General features: G+C 49.0%; 4 protein-coding genes across 4 annotated transcripts; 3 read left to right on the top strand and 1 right to left on the bottom strand.

Annotated features, from left to right (window-relative positions):
* Positions 1–620: 620 nt before the first annotated feature.
* On the top strand, positions 621–842 carry EI90DRAFT_2926729 (uncharacterized protein; the record flags this gene model as incomplete). Its single annotated transcript, XM_039054925.1, has 1 exon — positions 621–842. A coding segment is annotated over one exon (222 nt), but the record flags the coding sequence as incomplete, so codon positions are not given.
* A 4,991-nt stretch (positions 843–5,833) lies between these two features.
* EI90DRAFT_3066042 (uncharacterized protein) lies at positions 5,834–6,810 on the top strand (the record flags this gene model as incomplete). Its single annotated transcript, XM_039060929.1, has 3 exons — positions 5,834–6,127; positions 6,180–6,326; positions 6,390–6,810. Coding segments are annotated over exons 2-3 (389 nt in total), but the record flags the coding sequence as incomplete, so codon positions are not given.
* On the bottom strand, positions 6,680–7,306 carry EI90DRAFT_1620441 (uncharacterized protein). Its single transcript, XM_039051979.1, has one exon. It carries the CDS (start codon positions 7,050–7,052, stop codon positions 6,714–6,716), a length of 339 nt encoding a protein of 112 aa, XP_038914136.1. The 5' UTR covers positions 7,053–7,306; the 3' UTR covers positions 6,680–6,713.
* Positions 7,307–8,747: 1,441 nt separating this feature from the next.
* Positions 8,748–9,738, top strand: EI90DRAFT_3066032 (uncharacterized protein). Its single transcript, XM_039060928.1, has 4 exons — positions 8,748–8,833; positions 8,928–8,956; positions 9,029–9,193; positions 9,258–9,738. Exons 3-4 carry the CDS (start codon positions 9,046–9,048, stop codon positions 9,503–9,505), a joined length of 396 nt encoding a protein of 131 aa, XP_038914135.1. The 5' UTR covers positions 8,748–8,833; positions 8,928–8,956; positions 9,029–9,045; the 3' UTR covers positions 9,506–9,738.
* The last annotated feature ends 11,972 nt before the right edge of the window (positions 9,739–21,710 follow it).

Raw genomic sequence — 21,710 nt, 5'->3', positions numbered from 1 at the left:
TAAACACCATTGCCAATATTCCTCGGACTTTCAACCCCGCCTCCGTAACCTCTGTAACCTCCGTAACCTCCGAGCTTTGCGGATCGCCTTCGGCACTTTTGCCGCTTGTAATGTATCTCTCGCGTTTTCCCCTCATCCCTATTTGGACTGCTGCTTCTTCCCATTCTATCCAGTTAGTCATCATCCCCACTTCTCCTCATCCTCCTGCCCCTCTGGGCCTCGCCCTCCCTACCTCCTTTCAGACGTATCACAGGTCCTGCCTTATGACCTTCAGTACCGCTCCGCTTCTGTCTACCCTTTGTTCCCGTTCAGACATCTTCGTTCCGATTCGGATCCCCTTTGTTTCCTTGTGCTTTTGCCCCCTCCATTATATATATCGGCACTTGTGCATACTCGTTTTGGGCTCAGTCCGAAATTGACCTGAAATGCCCCCTAGAGACTTCCTGCTCGCCTACTGTGAAATTAAGGACCAAATGGACAAACAGCAATGGCACAGCGCTCTGCTTGAGTCGCTGAGGCCAAGGTCCCTCCATGCTAAGTCTCCGATTCCACTCTGGAGTCATCCGAATCCACAACACATCTCTAACAGCAATCATCCTTCAGTGAAGTTGGATTATTGAAGGATCGGACCTTTCAGGGTGATCCGTGAGATAGGAAAAAATGCATATTGTGTGGAACTCCCGCCCTCATTCTTGTGCCTGCACCTGGTTTTCAATGTCAACCTTCTTGAGCCTTACATCAGCCCAGCAGTGTTCCAAAACCACCTTGAAATCGATCACCCTGCTGCAGATCCCAGTCTGGTGCTGTTTGGCAACAACCCTTTGAAGATCAAAGGATCCTAGACATCCGCAAAACCGGCCGACAATTTGAGTATTTGGTGGAACAATCAGATAAACCCCCATATGAAACATCCTGGCTATTACTTTCCAACATCCCAGATACATATAACGAGATGCTAGAAACTTTTCACCACTGACATTCAAAACTGCCAAGACCAGCAAAACTTTTTCCGGACACCAAAGCCGTTCATGTATAGCCAGTAGATGTCTTAGCTCCTGCCCCTCCGCTCCCACAGCTGATGCACCGCCCAGATTCTTACACACTGCCAATGCAGACAATGACACACTCTGGGCATCTTTCCTGCCTGATTGACTGTGACAAAATGATAATTGCAGCATTTTGAAAAGAGGGAAGATAATGTTATGGTTAGCGTAACACCGATGGACTTAACAGACTCACATGTCAGACTTGTTCAAAACCAATACACTTTGCATTCAGCCTAGTCCAAACTGTAACTCTCGATGTATATATAGACCATTGATCAGCTAAGGTTACCCTCAGCTGATCAACACAGGTTACTCGCCTCAATTGATCTCAGTGTCTAGCCCTTGTCTCTCTTGTCTTGTTTCCTCATGATCTGGGCCCTTGCTTCCAACCTTGTTGTCATGACCCAACATATCCGTCACTTCCATCAACACATCCTAGTGCCACTTGGCCCATCCCACCTGCTATCATCATCATCCGTCCATCCATCCATCCACCCGTCACCCTCATCCATACTTCCTCCCCCACACGTGTACCTTCCAACCTAGGTTGCCTGCTTCGTTGTTGTCTGCCCACCAGCTGGACAGCTTGCTAGATGGCTGGATGGCCTTTTCTCTTTTGTCTGCTTGTGGACTATTGTTCCTCCTTTTGTTGACCAAGTTTGCTGATATTAACTATTTGTCTCTTTCTTCATTCATTAATATCGCGCTTGATCCACCACTCCTTCCGGGCCAGTCTTATTTAGTTACTTGTGTTTATAATGCATGTAGGTTACACCAGATGTACCTCAGTTCATATATCAACTTGGATTCCCCCTCTAGACTCTTCTCCTCATTGTAAGGCTTCTGTCTGAAATTGGGACACCAACATAAGAACAAAGTGCAGCACTCCACCCAAGTCACTGAAGCTAAAGTCCCACCCCTCCGACCTTACGAGCCCAGACAACTTCGCGTGCCTTGCAGGTCGCCTTAGCCTCATGAGGCCCATAACACATTGTAAGGGATGGGTGGTAGAGCAGTGATGCATGCAAAGCATGCTTTCTTTATTTGTCTTTATTCTTTGTATACAATGTAAAACAACTGTATTTACATGTATGGCTCAGGCTTGGGTAAAGGGTTCTTCACTCTTTACCCTCAACCTGAAGTCAAATCATAAGCTCCATACAGCCTAGATCTTGACTACTGAGGACTGAGTCAACCAAGGCCAGCACCCCAACTGGCCTTACACACATGCTTTGAGGTTGTTCCTCCAACAGATGTAGGGGAGTAGGATAATGCAGGGTTGGGAATCCGGGATATGACAAGAACCCTGTAGACACAGAATCAAAGAGAAGCCAGCAGTAGCCACTAAGCCAAACCATCATCACTAGAAACCTTGAACCAATTCATCTATATGAATAGTTATTCTGGCCTCAGCAATTCCCTCACTCCCCTTCATCCACTATTTTCTCCTTACTGTATGCAACTTTCTTTTCCCTTCCCTTAAATGCCCCACAGTTATGGAGGTGGCCCGGGCACCTGCCCATGCATCTTCACACTTGAATCCTATTCATTTCCTTCAGGTCGCAATGTTGTAATTGGTGGATTCAAAAACAAATATCATCATTTTCATATTTCTGTAAATCCGTCAAACACATGATTTTTTGCAGGATGTACTGGGCATGTGGTTGGAGTCAAATAACTGATGGACACTGCCTGAAGTGGTAATGCCTGCTACTCCCACATTGACACAGTGTCACAGTGTCAGGGCATACACCCTGACCTAGCCCATACCGCATCCACACCCGCACTCGCACCCGCACCCGTGACTGCACCCAGCTGTTGCACTCCCCGCGCGCGCCCTGTGCCGGATGCTCAGTGCGGCCGGATGGCCCGGACCTCGGGTCTCGGGTCTCATGTGACTTCCGGATATCTCCGGAAGTTTTCGATGTATTGTGGCCACTGTGGGAAGATGAGAAGTTAACTTCCTTCTCATCTCTGACCCACAGTAGGCAAGTTGTATATACTTGCCTCTCTTTTATATATCATCTCTGACCCACAGTAGGTTGTGCCCTGGACAGGGCTGGTTACACCTGGGACTGTGGACCATAGGGGAGGGTCATGGGGACCCGGGAGTCGTCCCCTGACACACAGCCCACTTAGAAGTCACTCTGGAGCTGTCTTTGCACACCATGGTACTAGGTGGTACTACATATGTAAAATATCGTTAAGTTTTAAATTGGGACCCCAAGGCTACACACCCCCGGTCTGCATATACAAGCCCACTGACATTATGAACCTGAATTGAACGCCACAGCAGTATAACACTCCAAGACTGGTGAAGGAGTTTATTTGGTTTCAGTGAGGCAGTGTTACTAAATACAAGCAAAATGTCACGACAGTGTTCCAGAGAGGGAGGTGATTGGTTTGTCAACAGCAAGGAGAGCTGTTAGATGAATGTGCAGAGTTGTCCAGAAGTGGAGAAGGGACTCAGGAGTGGAGGGACCTTGGCCTCAGCAACTCAAGTGGAGTGCTGTGCCACTGCTTGTTGTCCAAGGTGGTCCTTAACTTCAGGTTAGCAGGGGGAGTCTCTTTGGGGGACAATCCAGTCATCATTGTTGTCGATTTCAGACTGGGGGTACAGGAAACTAAGTACAGAGTATATATATAACAATACAGGAGTGGAGTCAGAGAACAAAGGGGGACTGGAAGAGGGAACAACCCAAGGGTCAAGGGTTGGGACTCTATGGTGCTTCCCAAAAGGGCAAGGCCAAGAGGGGAAGGAGTGGAGTGGGTTGTGGGGAATGACAGCTGACTAATATGGAAAGGAAGCAGCTGTCTAAATAAGGAAGAGGCAACAAGAGAATTAAATGACACCATACAGTAGAGACTGCAGGGTCTGGAGTCAGAAGTCTAAGTCCGGAATATTGGCAAGATGTAATAAATGAAATGTAATAAGGAATACAAGGAGATAAGATGGAGGAGGTCAGAGTCTGGAGGTGGAGATGTGACCGGAGTTCTGGAGGTGGAGGTGCAATGGGGTTCCAGTACAGGAGTCCGGAGCCAGAGGTATGGAGCATCGCAAACTCTGGTCTGGAAGGTATGAGGTTGGGATTTGTCAGGGATGGCTCAAAGAAGGCAGGGGTAGTGGCGTAGCGCTCGGCACTAGCGGCCTGGATGGTGGCGGGGCGGTGAGACCGTATAGTGGGCAGCCCTCACTCAGGCTTATGTCCCTGTATGGCTTCTTAGGCTGAAGCGGGAAATGTATTGTTATTAGGGTGGGAAGCTAGACTAAACTAGGGTACTTGCCTGAAGCAGGAAATGAGAAGAAGGTTACTTCTTTGGTCCTGCTTCGGCTTAGTTTATATAGATGTGTGAATGGGTCACGTGGGGGTGCCACGTCACCCTCGGACGAAGCCAGGTTACCGCGGGTGGCTCCGCAGTCGATCCCGAGTGTTGGAGGGGAAATACAAGTAGGAGTGCGCAACGCGTCCGGCGTTGCGGTGCCCCTATGGGGTGCTCAGCATCGGGCGCATCCGTGCTACAAGTGTAGGAAAGAAAGAGAGGTCGTCTGTATAAAGATAGAAAAAGAGAAGAAGGAAAGAAGAGAGAATGAGAGGATGAGACAAAAGGAAAGGAGGTGGCGGTGGCGGCAGCGTGCCCTGACAGGATTGGACCTGGAGTAAACCGGAGTTGGACTGGAGGTAGTGTTGGACAATGTGTTGGAGCCAGAGGTAGAGTGGGCTCTCAACAACCAACAGGGGGAGGAGGAGGTAGAGGATGTGGAGTTCTGGAGGAGGAGATGGAGGTCCAGAACCAGAGCGGAGGTCTGGAGTTGTATGGATATGACAAGAGCAATGTGTAAAAGTGCATGCGAAACCTGAGAGTAGGCAGGTAATAAAATATCTAAAAGAGCAACTCAGTCTCTACAGTGAGAACTGAGATAGATTATTCTGACCTGAAAGAGCGACTAATTACAAAGTAAGATAAGAGCTAAATATGAAGTTGAATGATGACAAACCTCAGTCTCTACAGTGAGAACTGAGGAAAAAAGAAAAGAATTCAAAAAATAAACGTGACTATACTATAATCGGAAGTCACATGCAAATCACGCAACAATAGAGATCAGTTAATGCATGGTGTTTCTCCAACCTGAGAGGACAGGAAGGTAGTCAAAAAGAAGATGGAAAAACAAATCACAAGAGGGATATTGAGAGCGGTGCACAACACATGCACCTTGAGTAACAATTGCCAGTCAGGGCATGGCATAGGAGCAAATTCCGTTGATCATTGATTGACAATGAAAAATCATATAGGCCATGAGTGATCGCTTCTTTGGTTAGATGATAATCGCAATCAGCTTCAGTGGTAAGGAGTTTAAATGGCCAGGGGCCATTTAAAAAAGCTCGGTGTGGAGAGGATGCCATAGTGTGGAGCAAGAGTTTGGGTGTAGGGCCAAGTTGTGAGTCTGTGAGGAACCACAACACGTGCTGAGGGACAACTTGGGTTAGCTCGGTAAGCAAGTTGAGGTAATCTGGAGTGTCAGAACAATGAGGTAAAAAGGGGAATAACCAATAACGGTGCTCAGGTATTCAGTTCATCAGGAAATTGTCGCGGTCAACTTTGGACACTTCTGATGATCCTGTTGCTTCTAATACAATGAAACTGGCCGAATTGACCAATTTCCCAAAGCATTTTAGTAAAGGTGTCACGTTTCAATTCAGTTCAGAATTGAACTCAATTGTTTTCAAACCATTTGAAGTGAAACCCTGAGGACCTTTTGCTGATGTTTGTGCACGCAAGACCCGCTACAGAGTAGCGGGAATTTCAAAACTAACTACATATATATGCATGGTCCCATCGAATGAGCACTAATACTTAGCGCTTGATGGTGTGGTGTGAGAGCCGACGATGCCAGACGATCTAGGTTCGCCACGCAATATCGGCTACACTGATCGCAGCTGCATTCCTAATGGAAGGTCTCTCGTTTGTGGGGAAGATTATTTTTCACTTTGCAAACATCAAATTGGTTGGATCGCGCGTGGCTTATATAACTGATCGGGTCTTTCTCATTAGTCCTCCAAGCATATTCGTTCAAGACTAAGGTTAGTACTCTATGGTCAGCACGTTAACGTTCATAACTCCTCACGCCGCTAGTGAAAGTCAAAATGCGATTCTGGAGTGCCTTTGCTTCAATCGCGATACTTCCCATTGTCGCGGCTGATTTCTTGACTGCCGGGGTCAGTTGCGACGTTCATAAGATGTATCCGGAACAGAGTTGGGCTTTGTACCCTTCGACGATAAGTGGGTGAACTAAACCTAAAAAATGAAATTTGCTTCTGCTCTTAACCTATATTTGCCCAATAGAGGCTTGCGAAGATATATTGGACCACTGGACTATGAATGTTACTCTGGATAAACGCAGGGGACTGATAAACGGCTCGTTGTGCGGCACTGATATTTCAGTGGATACGCTCCGGAACAAGTACTATATCCCCTTGACGAGGCTCACTGCAACGTGTATCCAAGGTACTGGAGGCACGACATGCAACCGTTCGTCGGACGGCGCATCGTGCTCATATGCGAATGGGCTGCTTTGCAACGCTTGGCCCATGTGTGATTAGTACCTCGATCTGGTGGAGCAGGCAGCGTACGACCTATGTAGAATATTTTAACGAAGCTGGAATCCTGTCAAGTAGAAATTACAGTGTGCGTGAATGCATCTACATCTAGAAGCCGCGCCAACAGATAAAGGTAATCTAGACAATAAACCCGCCGACTACTGAAGACAATCATCTTCATGGCTGCGGAGGGAGGGAGGGGGTTCTTTGTTCGACTAAATAGATAAAATTCGATATCGTAAATGTGTACATGACGGACCCGGGAGCGAAGAGCCCGTTCCCAAGGCCTCTTCTGTGGATAGATCAGTAATACGCTCCCCCCGTTCCCACTTTGGATGCGTCGGAGGCGAGAGGCGAAAGCTGCCCAACTAGATAGACGCGCAACAAGGATATGGCTTAGAATATTCATAACACCGTGTCTGGCGTAGCTTATCTATCAAGCTTTCACAGCCTTAGTTACTCACATCAAGAGTACGTACGTCCCCTCAGCTAGGTCAAACTGAACTACGAGTGTCATTTACGACTGAAGCGGGAGCCTGGATTTAGAGGCTCCAATGCCGCGCTTATGCAGAGTAATGGGAATCTTTAGTTTGCTTGGCCCCCCCAACGGAGCCAGTTGGTGTCTCAGACCGTGTAAAAGATTTGTCCGTCTTGGCTCGGACCCTACAGGTGTCTAGAATGGATCAACTGCCTTTCGCAGCCAGTAACGTGTTATATAGATGTTGAATAAAAAATGAAGTCCATTTCCTAGGTTATGGAGTCGTATCGAAAACCCGAACGCCCAAAATCAAAATCTGAGAGCGATCAAGAGTTCGATATGTATTGGTGCTCGGGTAGGTGAAACGAGCCGTCGGTTAGGAGTGATGGAGAAATGCTCCCTGAAAAGGGGGTGGGGGCCGGGAAGTCTCGCTCGCGGACTTGGTCAAACCGAGACCGGGGATAGATAGACACCGGATCGCACGCGAAAGATTTGTCTGTGAAAGCCACGTAATGAACGAAAAAGGCAAAGTGGCACGTTTTACGTAATATCGGGACGGTAGGAGTAACATAAGGGGGTTTCATGGGCAACCTTCGGTGGCTGACCTCTGAATTGTTCAACAACGTGTGATATTACAATATCATTAATTAGACCAAACAGAGAAGAACTCGCACGCCAGCAATCCAGATCAACACCAACAAGCGGGGATGAGGACTAAAGGATCTTTGGATATGACCCCAAATACTACCGATCAGTTGTATGAAAGCAATATGCCATATGTGAAACTCTGGAAGGCCAGGGAAGATAATCCCGCGATGGCGAATCGAACACGATATCAAGGATTTGTTACTGGATACCGTGCGATCGCGCTCTTCGGCGATGGACGTATTACTATTGTAAACGGCGTTTCAAATATAGTCCCCCCCATGTTGAAGGTTTCTTGCTTGATCCTTGTAGTACGCTGTGGACTACCCATTGAGTTGAATGGACTATATTTCTTGCGCACGGACATTTCCTTGAAGGATTGCCCGGTGCTTCTACTTTTGGTGCAGATGTTGATGTACGCAGTCGAGGACGGTTTAAAAGCCACCTGATCGCGCCATTTTTTCTTTCCTCTCTCCTCAGTTCACGTCTTTGGAACTGAGGTGAGATTTCTTTTCGTCTTTTGGAACGAACCAGTCAGACGTTCTAACGTTGTATATGTTCTCCTAGCGCTTAAGTATACGCCGCTAGGTCATAATCCCAATGCCCCAGCGGTTCACTCGTAGAACATCTTGAGTCAATGCCCGCATATATTTGTGCGTAACGGAATAAATCAAGCTGCGTAATTTAGGTGCGGCGTGACGGAACGCTTAGTAATTGTAACGCCCCCCCCACATGCATGCCGGAAAAGGCGAAAGCGTGAGCCTAAGCTTTGTGTTCCTCAGCTTCGCCATACTAGGCTGGTGGCTAGCCTGCCATCAGCACCAGTGGCGTCAGACTAGCTACTCCAACAGGGCACCCCTTCCGGCCCCTCGCTCTCAGCTCAAACCTTTTATTCTAAGATGTACAGGACCCTAACCGCCAACACATTCTGGTCTCTGGCCGACGCATGCACTCGGAGTCAAATTCCAAAATCAATAACATGTGGCATGCCGATCACATACGTCTGAATGTTTAGCACTTGATGGTGTGACCTGGGTTGGCGCGTGTGTAGTTGGAGCCATTGATAGGTGAGTAGTTTCTCGTGTTTTGTGGAGAAGATTAATTTCTGGCTGGATCATGGCCTACATATAACTCTGTGGGTTCCCCTTCCTTTCTCTTTAGTCCTCCAAGCACCTACGCTCGAGACTAAAGTAAGTACTCCTTGATTCACACACACATCACATACACAGTGGCTTCTCACATCATGTGCAACTACCTGCCAGTTTTCTGAAAGTCAACAATGCGATTCTGGAGTGCCTTTGCCTCAATCGCAATACTTCCCATCGTCGCGGCTGATTTCTACACTGCTTTGGTCAAGTGCAACACTAGTCACGGGCTGGAAGTCGATTGGGCCATCGTCCCTGGGAATGTCGTCCCTGGGTCTCTAGGTAGGTAGAACCAAAACCTAAAACGGAATGTGCTCCTGCTCTTAACCTATTGTTTACCCAACAGGCGCTTGCCAAGATACAGTGCAGCACTGGATCGTTGGCATTACTCACTCCGGGAGTTTGACAAACGGCTCGGTTTGTAACACGGATATCTCAGTAGATGGGACCAGGAACCACTGGTATGCAGCTGGACTCAGCGGAGAATGCACAAAAGGTGATGGAGGCACGAAATGCAGTCGTGTGTCGGATGGTGCGGAATGCCAATATTCGGTCGTATCGAATTGCACCGGTCCTCCACCCTTCTGCGATTAGTACAAGGATCTGGTGGAGCAGGCAGCGGGCCCATGTAGAAGTAGAATACTTAACGAGGGCTGGAGCCCCTGCCAAGTGGAAATTACTGTGTGCGTGAATGCATCTGCATCCAGAAGCCGCGTCAACAGAAAGGGTTGCGATAAAGGCAACGGAGACGATGAATCCTGAGGACAATCATTTTCATGGCTGGGGAGGGGGGTTCTTGTTCGTACAAACAACTTCGATATCGAATATGAGGAGAGTCAAAAATTTCCGGAGGACCCGGGAGCGAAGAGCCCATTACCCGTGCATCCCCCTTTCTACGCATAGATCGGCATGCATAGCCCATCCATTGAGCTTTTCACTATTTTAGTAGCTCACATCAAGAGCACGTCCCTTGAGTTGGGTCAAAGGCAGAAGCACTAAGAACTAGCAGTGGATTATTGCGCCAGGCAGTATGGAGAAGGGTTAAGCAGTGTACCCACAGTGGTTGATTCCGAGTTAAACTACGAGTGTCATGTACGACTGAAGCAGGAGTCTGGATTTAGATTGGTGGAAACAGAGCAAAGTACTCAACAGTGCGGAAGAAACTACATGGGATTTAAGACGCCTATATACGATTATGATCGAGGGGCCGTATATATAAGTGACGACGAGAAAACAGAGAGTAGTGTGTAAATATCAAAAGCTCGCATGTGGGTGGGCTAGTTGAAGTGGTTGGCTAGCTGCGCGGAAAAATGGGAATCTTTAGTTTGCATGACCCCCAACTGAGCCAGTTGGTGTCTCAGAGCGTGGAGAATATTTGTCGGTCTCAGCTCAGACCCTACAATTGTCCAGAATGAATATGAAGTTGCAGCGAACACCCGAGCACCCAAAATATGAGAGCGATCAAGAGTTGACCGTGCAGCAGCACACAGCCCTTAATGATCCTTGGGCCCGAGTTTCGGGGAATGGCACGGTGGTCGCTGGGCGGCAGGAAAGGTTCGGACCCAACTATTATCCAAGGACAGAACCGCGTGCTGTTAGTCCATTCCTGGAGGGGTCTTGGGCGTGGTGGGCGGAAAAGGGAGATGGCCATGAGCTAGGAAAGGCGCCACCGCCGTTTGTAGAAACGGCGCTTACGCATGGGCTTAATGTGGAGATCGGTTTGAAAAAACTGAACCGCCCTTCTTGGGGTATAAAGGAACGCAATGACATTACGGAACACGAAGCCACAATCTCCCATCTATAATATGATAGCGGAGGCCCGAAATTTGCATATCAGGACAGGCCTTCAGATTCGGTCACGTCTCCCTCTGGCCCCAGCACGGTGGTTTAGGATTGGAGTGAGGTCACAAAGAGGCGAACTGACAGTTCCAACGTCAAGAGTTCGATCACGCGCGGGAATTGGGAGTGACGGAGAGATGCTCTCCGAAAGGGAGGCTGGCAAGTCCCGCGGTCAACCCCGAGACCGGGAACGAAAGGGCGTGAGCTAGAAGCAAGCTTAAGATGAAGACGTCATCTCGGTTAGGGGTGCTGTGGTTCTCAGAGAACCGGTTCGAACCGGGACCGAACCGAGAACTGAACCGTGCTGGAACCGAACCGTGGTTCGGTTTTGGTTCTCTAAGTTAGGGGGAAAATGTGAACCGGTTCTGAACCGAGCCGAACCATAGAACCGTAGGAATGTTGTCATGCTCCAAACCTTACTAGTATCTTATGTCACACAAATGAAAAATGTGCAACATCATTCGAAGGCTCTGACAATTTTAAATTATTCTGCCACTCATATTCGGGGATGGCCGAAAAATCACAAATGGAAATTGTTTTCAGCTCTTACACCTTTGCATCTATTTTAAACATCCTTGAGATGGATACTCACTCTGACAATGGAAGTGAGTGGTACACAGACCCTGAAAACCCAATGCTGGGTCCAGATGGTAAACTATGTGATGCTGCTGAGAAATCGGATCAATTTGTCTACAGTCCTTTGGATGCTTTGTGTTAGACACTGGTCCGGGGTCGGCACTGAGGGTCGCCATTGCGGGCCGCTATAGGCTGCGATGGCCATGATGCCATGAACAAGGCCCAAGGGTAGGGCATTTGGCCTCAGTGACTCTAAAGGAGTGCTGTGCCCCCTAGCTGTCTCTTGGCCCTCATTTCAGACTCACTGGGGTTGCCTTGCTGGGGTCAGGACTTGGGAGTTGTGGTCAAATCGATATTAGAGTTAAAGTACTATAATGTATCATACAGGATATATATAGGAAGAGGAAATGAATAGAAGGGGACCTGGGCTGAAGGCCGAAGGGTCTGGAAGCAAAAGGGAACAAAGAGCGGGGTTGGTGTCAGAGACCAGATTTAAGACGAAAGAATGTCTCCGTAACGGAGGGCTTTGGCCTCAGCGACTTCTGCCAGGAGCACTGTGCCTAGTGACACGTCCGTGCCCTAACTTACTGACTGGCGCTTAGAACCTAGTGGGGGTAACTCTAGTTGATTTATCTGCTGGGGCGTAACCTATGTACAAGTAGTGTATATATATGGTTACAGCGGAGACGGTTCCGCAATTGGCGGAGCCGGACGGAGCGGAGCTAACGGGGTTAAGACATTAGCCGACTGAATATTACCGACGAGTCGGTTTGCGGGGTTAGCGGAAAGGCAGGCGTTAACCCAGAAACGGAAAGGAGGGATAAGCCCGAAGGTGGACTCTGCAGGGCAGGCGAGTGTATTGCCCAGCGGAGGCGGGAGTGCGCTAGCGGACGTCGGAGCTGTCCGGAAGTCTTCGGGGCTCCGTACTTAGGGAGGCGTAGGTAATAAATTGAAATGAGGGGGTGGTGACCATCGAGGGGTACCGGGAGGTTTGCGGAATACGGGGGCTCCGAGGTTGGTGAGGGGGAAGCGGAGTTAGAATGGAAGGGTCGGAGAGCCCGGAAGTCGATGGCCGGGAATGGATATGACAGTTGGCTGCACAGTGGTCAGCAATGACCGAGGGTCAAAACAAACAATAACAGATAAATAAACAAAGGGGTTTAGGGCTGCGATAGCGGCAATGGCAATGGTATCGGCACTGGACTCGGAGTTGGGCCAGAGTCGGGCATGGGAATGGTAGTGGCCCTGTAGGGGCCAAGTGGGCAGGGTAGAGGAGTCGTGCTGGGCATGGTGCTGGAGGTGGACTCAGGGCAGGGAGGTTGGTGTGGCATGGGGGGAGTCGGTCTAGCATTGGGGAACCATGGGCAAGCAGGGAGTGAGCAGGGAGTCCTCAAGGAGAATAGGGATAAGGGTCGGGGCTTGTGCAGTGGGAATGGGCTTGGGTGGCATTGGGATGGGCTGGGAACAGGCCGGAATGCACAGCCGTGACACTTTGCCACACCCTCCCTCTACTATAATCCAGATGATGGCCTACCTACTGCTCATCAAATAGTGCAAAGGCCAAAGTGGACCATAAAGCAAATTACTCAAGAAAATCCAGTTGAAGCATTTGAGCACCAAAAACTTGCTTCCAAGAATAAAAATAGGCCTAACACTTCACGGAATAGAGATGTTGGTACTACTCAACAGACCCTGGAAGCATTCTCAGTTGGACGTCAACCAAATGTCAGGGCACACCTTCAGGTCGCTAGCATAAGTAGCGCATTGCCACATGACCTGTATCTCCATCAGCTTCTACTTCTTTTCTTCTTCTTCATCTCCGATCTGATCCGATCTGCAGCTGTCGGTTATGATGCCGCATGATCTTCTATCATTCTTGATCCGATACTACCGGTCATTAGCTAGTTGACTAGTTGCTGCCTCTATCGTGTATATATGACTGTGTGCTGGGATGGGCATGTCCCCCAGCTTTGATATCAATTAGGTTTCTGGGGCATCCTTCATTGCGAGCATGCACAACCCTGACACCAAACAATCTTGGGCTACTGGGGAACTTGAGACAGCCCACAAAGACAGTGGAGCTCGGCTATGTCACAACATCCAGGGAATCTGTCAGGGAAATAGCCCTGAACCCTGAGCCATATGTAATTATGAGGTACATATAGTCACGTGAGTAAGCAGTAACTTCTGGGTTAACCGCTTACACACACCGTAATATACACACCATCATATCACTTCAGCTCTGTGTGCTGAGCAACCCCACTGTCATATCCGTGCATACCCGACCCCGACTCGACTTCCGGACCTCCACCCTCTTCACCTCCGGAGTCATAACCTACCGCTGCCGTTCCGATACTCACCTTCGGTCCTGGCAACACACCTCCTCCTTACCTCTCCGACCCTATCTCCGTCCGCTCCGATACTCACCTTCGGACCTGACTACTCTCCTTTCCACCACTCCTTCTCCCGTACCTTTCCCCTCTCTCCTCCCTCTGTTACTCCTCTGCCACCCTTCCACCTAGTTACGACCTTCCACCGCTGTTCCGTACTTCACACTCGGACACCGCTTGTACCTTACTCCGAGCCTCCGTCATAGTCCCTACCTCGGACTTTGACTCCACCTCGGTCTTAGTCCATTGCATTGGTGACCTCATACTACGTAAACACCATTGCCAATATTCCTCGGACTTTCAACCCCGCCTCCGTAACCTCTGTAAGCTCCGCAACCCCCGAGCTTCGCGGATCGCCTTCAGCACTCTCGCCGCTTGTAATGTATTTCTCACGTTTTCCCCTCATCCCTATTTGGACTACTGCTTCTTCCTATTCTAGCCAGTTAGTCATCATCCCCACTTCCCCTCATCCTCCTGCCCCTCTGGGCCTCGCCCTTCCTACCTCCTTTCGGATGTATCACAGGTCCTGCCTTATGACCTTCGGTACCGCTCTGCTCCTTCTACCCTTTGTTCCCGTTCGGACGTCTTCATTCCGATTTGGTTCCCCTTTGTTCTCCTTGTGCTTTTGCCCCTTCCATTATATATATCAGCGCTTGTACATACTCGTTTTGGTTTAGTCCGAAATCGACCTGAAATGCCCCCTAGAGACTTCCTGCTCACCTACTGCAAAATTAAGGACCAAATGGACAAACAGCAATGGCACAGCGCTCCGCTTGAGTCGCTGAGGCCAAGGTCCCTCCATGCTAAGTCTCCGATTCCACTCTGGAGTCGTCTGTTTCCGCCCGGGTTCTAACACCCACTGAGACCTCACATGTTTTTAAGTAACACAACCCACCAAAACTATCAAATTGCAATAACTTGACTTGGTAGTGCTCATGGTGCCTAAACATGCCTGCAAGGGCAAGGTCGCATCTGCAGCAACAATAAAGGAAAACAAGCAGTTTATAAAGAAACCGCAATCTCCCATCATGAGAGATTCAAAGCAACAGCCATCATCAGACGACAACGAGGATCAATGCGATCAAGAAAGAACAACCACCTCAGGGCTGGTCCCTGAAGGTTTTAAAAACTTATGTGGAGTAAGTGCGGGGCCCAATACCCCTAGATCTCCATGACACATTGATCTCACCCAAGCTGGGGAAGATCTCTTGCCTCCAGAGGAGGTGATTGACTTGTGCAATAAATGCATAAGCGCCAAACAATCAGCCTGAAAAGCTGATTGGATACAGTTGCAGGAAACTCCAGGGCCCCACTATCCCCTGGAGTCCTCCCCCATTTCCCCAAGTCAAGCCCAAAAGGCAGACAAAGGGAAACAGAGGGAAGAACCTCCACGTTGGCTATCCAAAAAACTACTGGACTTATTCCAGGTCCCATCCAAATGGAGGATGGGAAATGAAGAACAACTTCTTCTCAGGCTAAAGGCCCAAGAAGGTGCAAAGAAACGCCCTGAGAGCAGGATCTCTCAGAGTGCAGAAGCTCAAAAGAACTTCCGCTGTTTACACTACCCCACACCATGCCAGACAAGGCAAGGTTGCCAACCTTGGAGGAGGTCTCCAAGATCATGAAGAGGAGGCAAACCGAAATGAGGGAGTTTGCTGAGGAAGCCTTATGGAAAAGTAAGGAAAAACCAGCAAACAGACCCCTCCATGAAAGGGAAGCACTGTCAGGGGACAACTCCTGGGTCCCCATGACCCTCCCCTATGGTCCACAGCCTGACCTATGAACAGCCCTATCCAGGGCAACAACTCTACTGTGGGTAAGAAGATGTGATAAAACAAGGGCAAGTATATACACTTGCCTACTGTGGGTAAGAAGATGAGAAGGAAGCTAACTTCTCATCTTCCCACAGTGGCCCCATATCAGGAAAACTTCCGGGGATACCCGGAAGTCACATGAAGGAGTAGGAACCGGGCCCGGAGCATGTGGCGTGCGGAGCGTGCACGCATGCGGGAAGCGCAGCGGGTGGAAGCGGGTCCGGATGCGGGCCCGGGTCCCGGCTAGTCAGGGTGTGTGCCCTGACATGCACCCTCCATGACAGCCTCACCTAAACAAAGTGAGTGTGGAGGATTTACTCCAAGAACCCCTCCTGGAACCCCCAGAAGCGGCAATGTTAACTGGGGAGAGTCACTACTCACCCAGCCAAATTTCCTCCTGGAAAACCAGGAATTGCACATAATAAATGTGATAAACTCAATCCAAAAAAAGATTGAGGAAATGAGCCATAATAGCACAGCTCATCTAGAGATAACTCTAGAAAGAATGGCCAATGCAATTGATGCATTTACTGATAAAATCAGTGAGCAAACTGACTTGCTGAAGGAAATAAACTTCTCACAAAATAGTGAGGAAACAAAAAAATACTCCTGGGCCATGGGCCAGGATAAAACCAGAACTCATGGAAAATTCATGAAAAGAACAACCAGTGAAAGTACACTGGAGTATCATCAGCGACTCAACAGAGATGCAAAAGAGATTCTTCTCCCAAGGATAGGAGAAGATGATGCTGAAAGGAGGCACCGTTCAGAAATCAGGAGGAGAATCGGCACATACCAAAGGTTTGGCCAAACCTCCACCTTTGATAAGCCTCTCAAACAGAGAGGTAACACAACCACACTCTCTCAAAACAATGAGAGAATCCTGATACAACTTCAGGTGAGATCGCCTGAAACAAAGGAAACGCTGCGAGAGAGACTCCCTCCAGTGAAAACCCCTCCAAAGGAAAAATCCCCATTGGATAGCGACCCTGCAAAGGCAGGGGAGCAAGAAGAGTACCTGGAAAAATGGTACGAAAAGGCCATAAGAATGGCCAAAGTGAGAATACTCACTCCCTACCCAGAGGGAGTGAAGCCAAAAGCTCTAAAGAATGGGCCAGCTTTCCCTGACAAGAAATGGTCAGGGGAGAACGACATGGAGTCGTTCTGGCAGTGGTTCACAGAACTACTGGGATTCCTTGCCTTGCAAGGATGCAAAGGTCCCCAATTTGATGAAGTCCATCTAGACTGCTTGATTCGCAGATTAGGGGGACCCATCTTCAACCTCAGAATAAGACTCTGAGTTGAAAGTCTCCTCAGAGGAGACAAGGGCATGTTCCTTGAAGTTCTCAACATACTGATGAGAACTTTCATCAAAGCCTCTGCCATGTTGAACGTGACAAAGAAATACTGCAACATTAAATACAAAGCGGAAAAAGGCCTAAAACAGTTCTACTTAGAACTGTCTAAAGCAGCATCCCAGATGGTGACGCTGCCAGACCAGGCATCCTTCAATGCTAGGTTTCTAAACAACATTCCCCTTGAATGGAAGAGGGAAATGATCGCTCATGACAGAATCAGAGTGGACTTCTCCTCAAATGAGATGTTAAAAGCAATATCTTGTGTAGATGAGATAATAGATGGGCTGAAGATGTCTTCAGCCTACAAATTGGGATATTATACCCAAACAACCACCATGGCAACCACGGGCCATGGTAGAACTCTCCCATCAGGAAAGAAGGCTGAAGAGCCCAAACCCAGATGGAAAGAGGATATATCCTCGAAAAATTTGAGGAAAACTGACCAAAAGTCAGTCCCAATTTTCGGCAAATGTGGCAAAATAAGGCAAACAAAAGATTGCCCAAAACATCATGCAATGAGTGATGAAAAGCCAAGGCGCATAGCTGCCATGGAAATCATGAACACATCAGAAGAAGAGTCAGAAGACTCATCAGACGAAAAACCAGAGAACAACTCTGGTGACTCTGGAGCATCAAGCTTCAAACTAGAGGACCCATACAAGGGACCTCAATACTCACCTGATTCAGAGGGTGAGGAAGTTAACGTCAGGACCATAAGGATGGGCCCAATGTCAGTTGTTGGCCATGATGACATAAATTACAAAATCAAACTGGCTGTGGCATGCCAGTTAGAAAACATGGCAGACGAGAAAGTCGCTGAAGCCTTGGTGGAAGCACCAAGAAAAGATGCCTTGGGGAAATACACCAAAGTATGCAAGGAAAACAAGGAGAAAGGGAAGAAGGACCAAAAGTCCATCGAAACTGTCAGGGCCCGGCCTCCGTCCGGGGGCGGCCCTACCTCAAAGCTGGACACTCGCGGTGTCCCAGGCAGCCAGGTGCCGGATCCTATCCCAAGCTCCTCAAACTCACTAAGCAGGGATTGAGTTGTCATGTATTATGGAAGGTAGCTACAACTTGCCTAAGCGGGGATTGAGTTGAGAAGAAGGGTAAGTTTCCCTATTCCCCGCTTGGCTGCTATAAAAGGAAATGTACTGTACAGTTCGTAGCGTGACTATGGGTAGAAGCCGAGCATGTTCCCGCAATGCGGAAAAGGTGTCACATGGGTTAAGGCGAGTTGCTCGCCTTGACCCACGTGATTTTTCCCACGGGTTCGCATGCAGGCTGTAGTTGTGAAAGATGGGAGGATGAGGGAAGTGGGGGGAGGTTAGGGAAGGTGGTTCTGGGGTTGTATGGTCAGGTGTGGTTGCCCTGACAGAAACCCAGACCCCCTTGTTTGATGCAAAATTCCACATCTCAAAAGACACAGGAAAATACCCTGCAAACAGACCACTCTCAACAAAGAGAACGCTGATGGCTCACGTAAAAATAGCAGGCATAAAAGCCTACTCGCTATTTGACAGTGGAGCCAAAATGGATGCAATATCGCTGGACTTCATCCATGTGGTCCACATCCCAATCCTCCAATTGGAGAACCCAGTCATCCTCCAAATGGAACAAGATCACAGATCTTGTTCAGAACAAACATGGACATTGAGATCAACAGCCACACAGAAAAACACTACTTTGATGTAATTAACATCGACAGATATGATGCCATATTTGGTGCCCCCTGGTTAAACAAAAACCAGGTGAGTTTAGACTTCCGGTCTCACAAAGTGAGAACGGTGAACAAGGGTAACATAGACACTGTCATATCCATACAATCCTGACCTCCACTCCGGGCTCCCGGAACTCCAAACCTGACTTCTGGAGTCCTACTTCCCTTCCATCACCTCCTCCTTGCTGACTCCCAAGAGGTTATCCCACCTCTGGCTCAGACACCACCTTCGGTCCGACTCCAGAACATTCCGGGTCCGACCCCAACCTTGACACCTTCCAGACGAGTATGCAAAACCTATGCTCCCGACTCCGGACCTCCGCTCCGGAATCCCGTTCACGTCTCCATCTCCAGAACCTCCGGTCTTAGCTCCGACCTCGGACTTTGACATACCCATTGTATTGGTTAGCTCATTCCATTTAATTACGTTTGCCAATATTCCGGAGTTTAACTTCCGAGTTCGGACTTTCCGGACTTATGTCGGACCTTGCAACTATTGCATTGCTCCATTCCACTCCCAACCTCCTTCCTTCCTCCTTGGGCCTTGGCCCTTCATTCCTCCTTTGAGAAACACCATTGAGTCAAACCCTTGACCCTTGGTGTTGTTCCTCTTTCCATCTCCCTTTGTCTCCTTTTGTCCTACCCTCACTCCTTTTGATTCCGGACCCCTCCTTATATACAATGTACATAGTAACTTGTAACCTCAGTCCGAAATCGACCTGAATTCCCCCCAAGAGACTTTCCCTCTGCTAGATCCGAAATTAGGGACCCCTAGGACAACCAGCAATGGCACAGCGCTCCGCTTGAGTCACTGAGGCCAAGGTCCTTCCATGCTAAGTCTCTGATTCCATTCCGGAGTCGTCCGAATCCACCCGTTCTAACAGACACCCTTGGAGTCAGTGAAGGCCATGCAACGAGATCACATGGGTGGAAAACTCGAGAACAGCCAAAAAAGAAGCCCCCCTGACAGGGAGGTGAGACAAAAACACACCTCAGGGTAATCAGAAGAAAGTACCCTGAAGGTTGGCCCAATCCTTGTCCAGAAGGACTAGAACTTCCAGATGTACCACATCTGGAAGGTCTCTCCATGAACAGCCCTGAGTTTGAAATACTCAGGGAGTGGTGGAGAGAGAAATTCAAAATCATGATGGCACCAGTGCTGTCAGAGACCGGATTCGAGACAAAGGAATGTCTCCGTAGCGGAGGGCTTCAGCCTCAGTGACTTCTGCCAAGAGCGCTGTGCCTAGTGACACATCCGTGCCCTAACTTACTGACTGGCAATCAGAACCTAAGGGGGGTAACTCTAGTTGATTTTATTACTGGAGTGTAACCTATGTACAAGCGAGATATATATATGGTTACAGCGAAGACGGGTCCGCAATTGGCGGAGCCGAACGGAGCGGAGCTAATGGGGATAAACATTAGCCGACTGAATATTACCGACGAGTCGGGTCATGGGGTTAGCGGAAGGGCAGGCGATAACCCAGAAACGGAAAGGAGGGATAAGCCCGAAGGTGGGCTCTGCAGGGCAGGCGATTGTATTGCCCAGCGGAGGTGGGGGTGCGCTAGCGGACGTCGGAGCTGTCCGGAAGTCTTCGGGGCTCCGTACTTAGGGAGGCGTAGGTAATAAATTGAAATGAGGGGGTGGTGACCATCGAGGGGTACTGAGAGGATTGCGGAATACGGGAGCTCCGAGGTTAGTGAAGGAGGAGCAGAGTTAGACCGGAGGGAATGGAGGGACCGGAAGTCGATGGCTGGGGATGGATATGACAAGTGCCATTAGAAATGCCTCCCTTGAGGGAGGTGAACCATCAAATCCTGTTAAAGGATCTGAACAAGAAATTTTGGGAAAACACCCTGAGATGTCCCGCAGCACTGCAGGAAGCACTAGCGATCAAAATAGATTGCTACGTGAAAGCAGGATGGTGGTATCCCACGAGCAGCGAGCAAGCATGCCTGCTACTGTGCATTGTCATGACCCGGCAATTCCCACGGTCAGGTGATCACTCCTCACACCTTCTTCCTCCTCTGCTTCGACCCCGTCAACTCCACTGCCCGCCCAACACTGCCTGAACAAGCCCGTCACCCTTCCCCATCACTGCTACCTGTTTCCATGGCCTGTCACGGGCCTATGAGTCATTCCTTATCATGCTTGTTTCTCTTGACAGCCATGCACGGCTGTCCTTCTCCCACACTCTTTGTTTGTTTTCGTTCCTTCTTAAGCCTGCCCGCAATCTCCATGAGATCTGGCGACTTATTTCTATTCATTCTGTTATACTTAAATACCGGTTGTACACTACCTTGTACTTTAGTTTGAAAATCAACTAGGGTTACCCCCTGCACTCTCTGTCTGACTCAGTCGCACCCTCTGCCTTCTGAAATATTGGGGCTGCATCAAGTACGAGGCACAACACTCACTAACGAGTCATTGAAGCCAAAACCCCATTTTGCCACGATTGTCATCCCCGCCCTTAACAGGCTGTTACGCCAGAGCAGCAGACCTTAACGGTCGCCAACAGTGAGTCACGGTAACGTTTTCCCACGCCCTGACATGCATCTGCAAAGCAGATGGATCTTTGCACATGGTAATCGATGCAAGAAATTGTAACTCGAACACAATTCTCAATGTCACACCAATGCCAGACATGTGACTGATCCAAGAATCAGTCGCCAGAGCAACATACCGATCCAAGATTGATATGTCAGACATGGAGCGTGCAGGGTGGAGGTGCACATGTGGGTCTGGGTCCGGGTCTGGGCTAGTCAGGGTATGTGACCTGACACATTCACCAGCACAAGCTCGGTGGAGAACCACAATAAAGCATTATTGTGGTTGTTTACTTGCCTCAAGGGGGCAAAGTTCTATATAAGCCAGAAGAAATTCCAGCCATTCACTCCAATCCTAGGTGTTCTAGGAAGCCATGTGGATGAACAAGGCATCCACGCTCAAGTGGACAAAATGGACAAAATCCGCAACTGGCAAGAGCCAGTAGACCACACAGGAGTCCTACAATTCCTGGGAATGGTAGAATATCTATCGATATTCATGGCGAATGTCAGTGGCTACACAGGGCCACTGCAAACAATCTGCTCCAACAAGCAGAC

The sequence above is a fragment of the Cantharellus anzutake genome, assembly GCF_015039405.1.
Source record: "Cantharellus anzutake strain C23 chromosome Unknown EI90scaffold_37, whole genome shotgun sequence".
Classification (NCBI taxonomy): domain Eukaryota; kingdom Fungi; phylum Basidiomycota; class Agaricomycetes; order Cantharellales; family Hydnaceae; genus Cantharellus; species Cantharellus anzutake.
The sequence above is the reverse complement of the archived record's forward strand: the minus strand, read 5'-3'. Positions and strand labels throughout refer to the sequence as shown.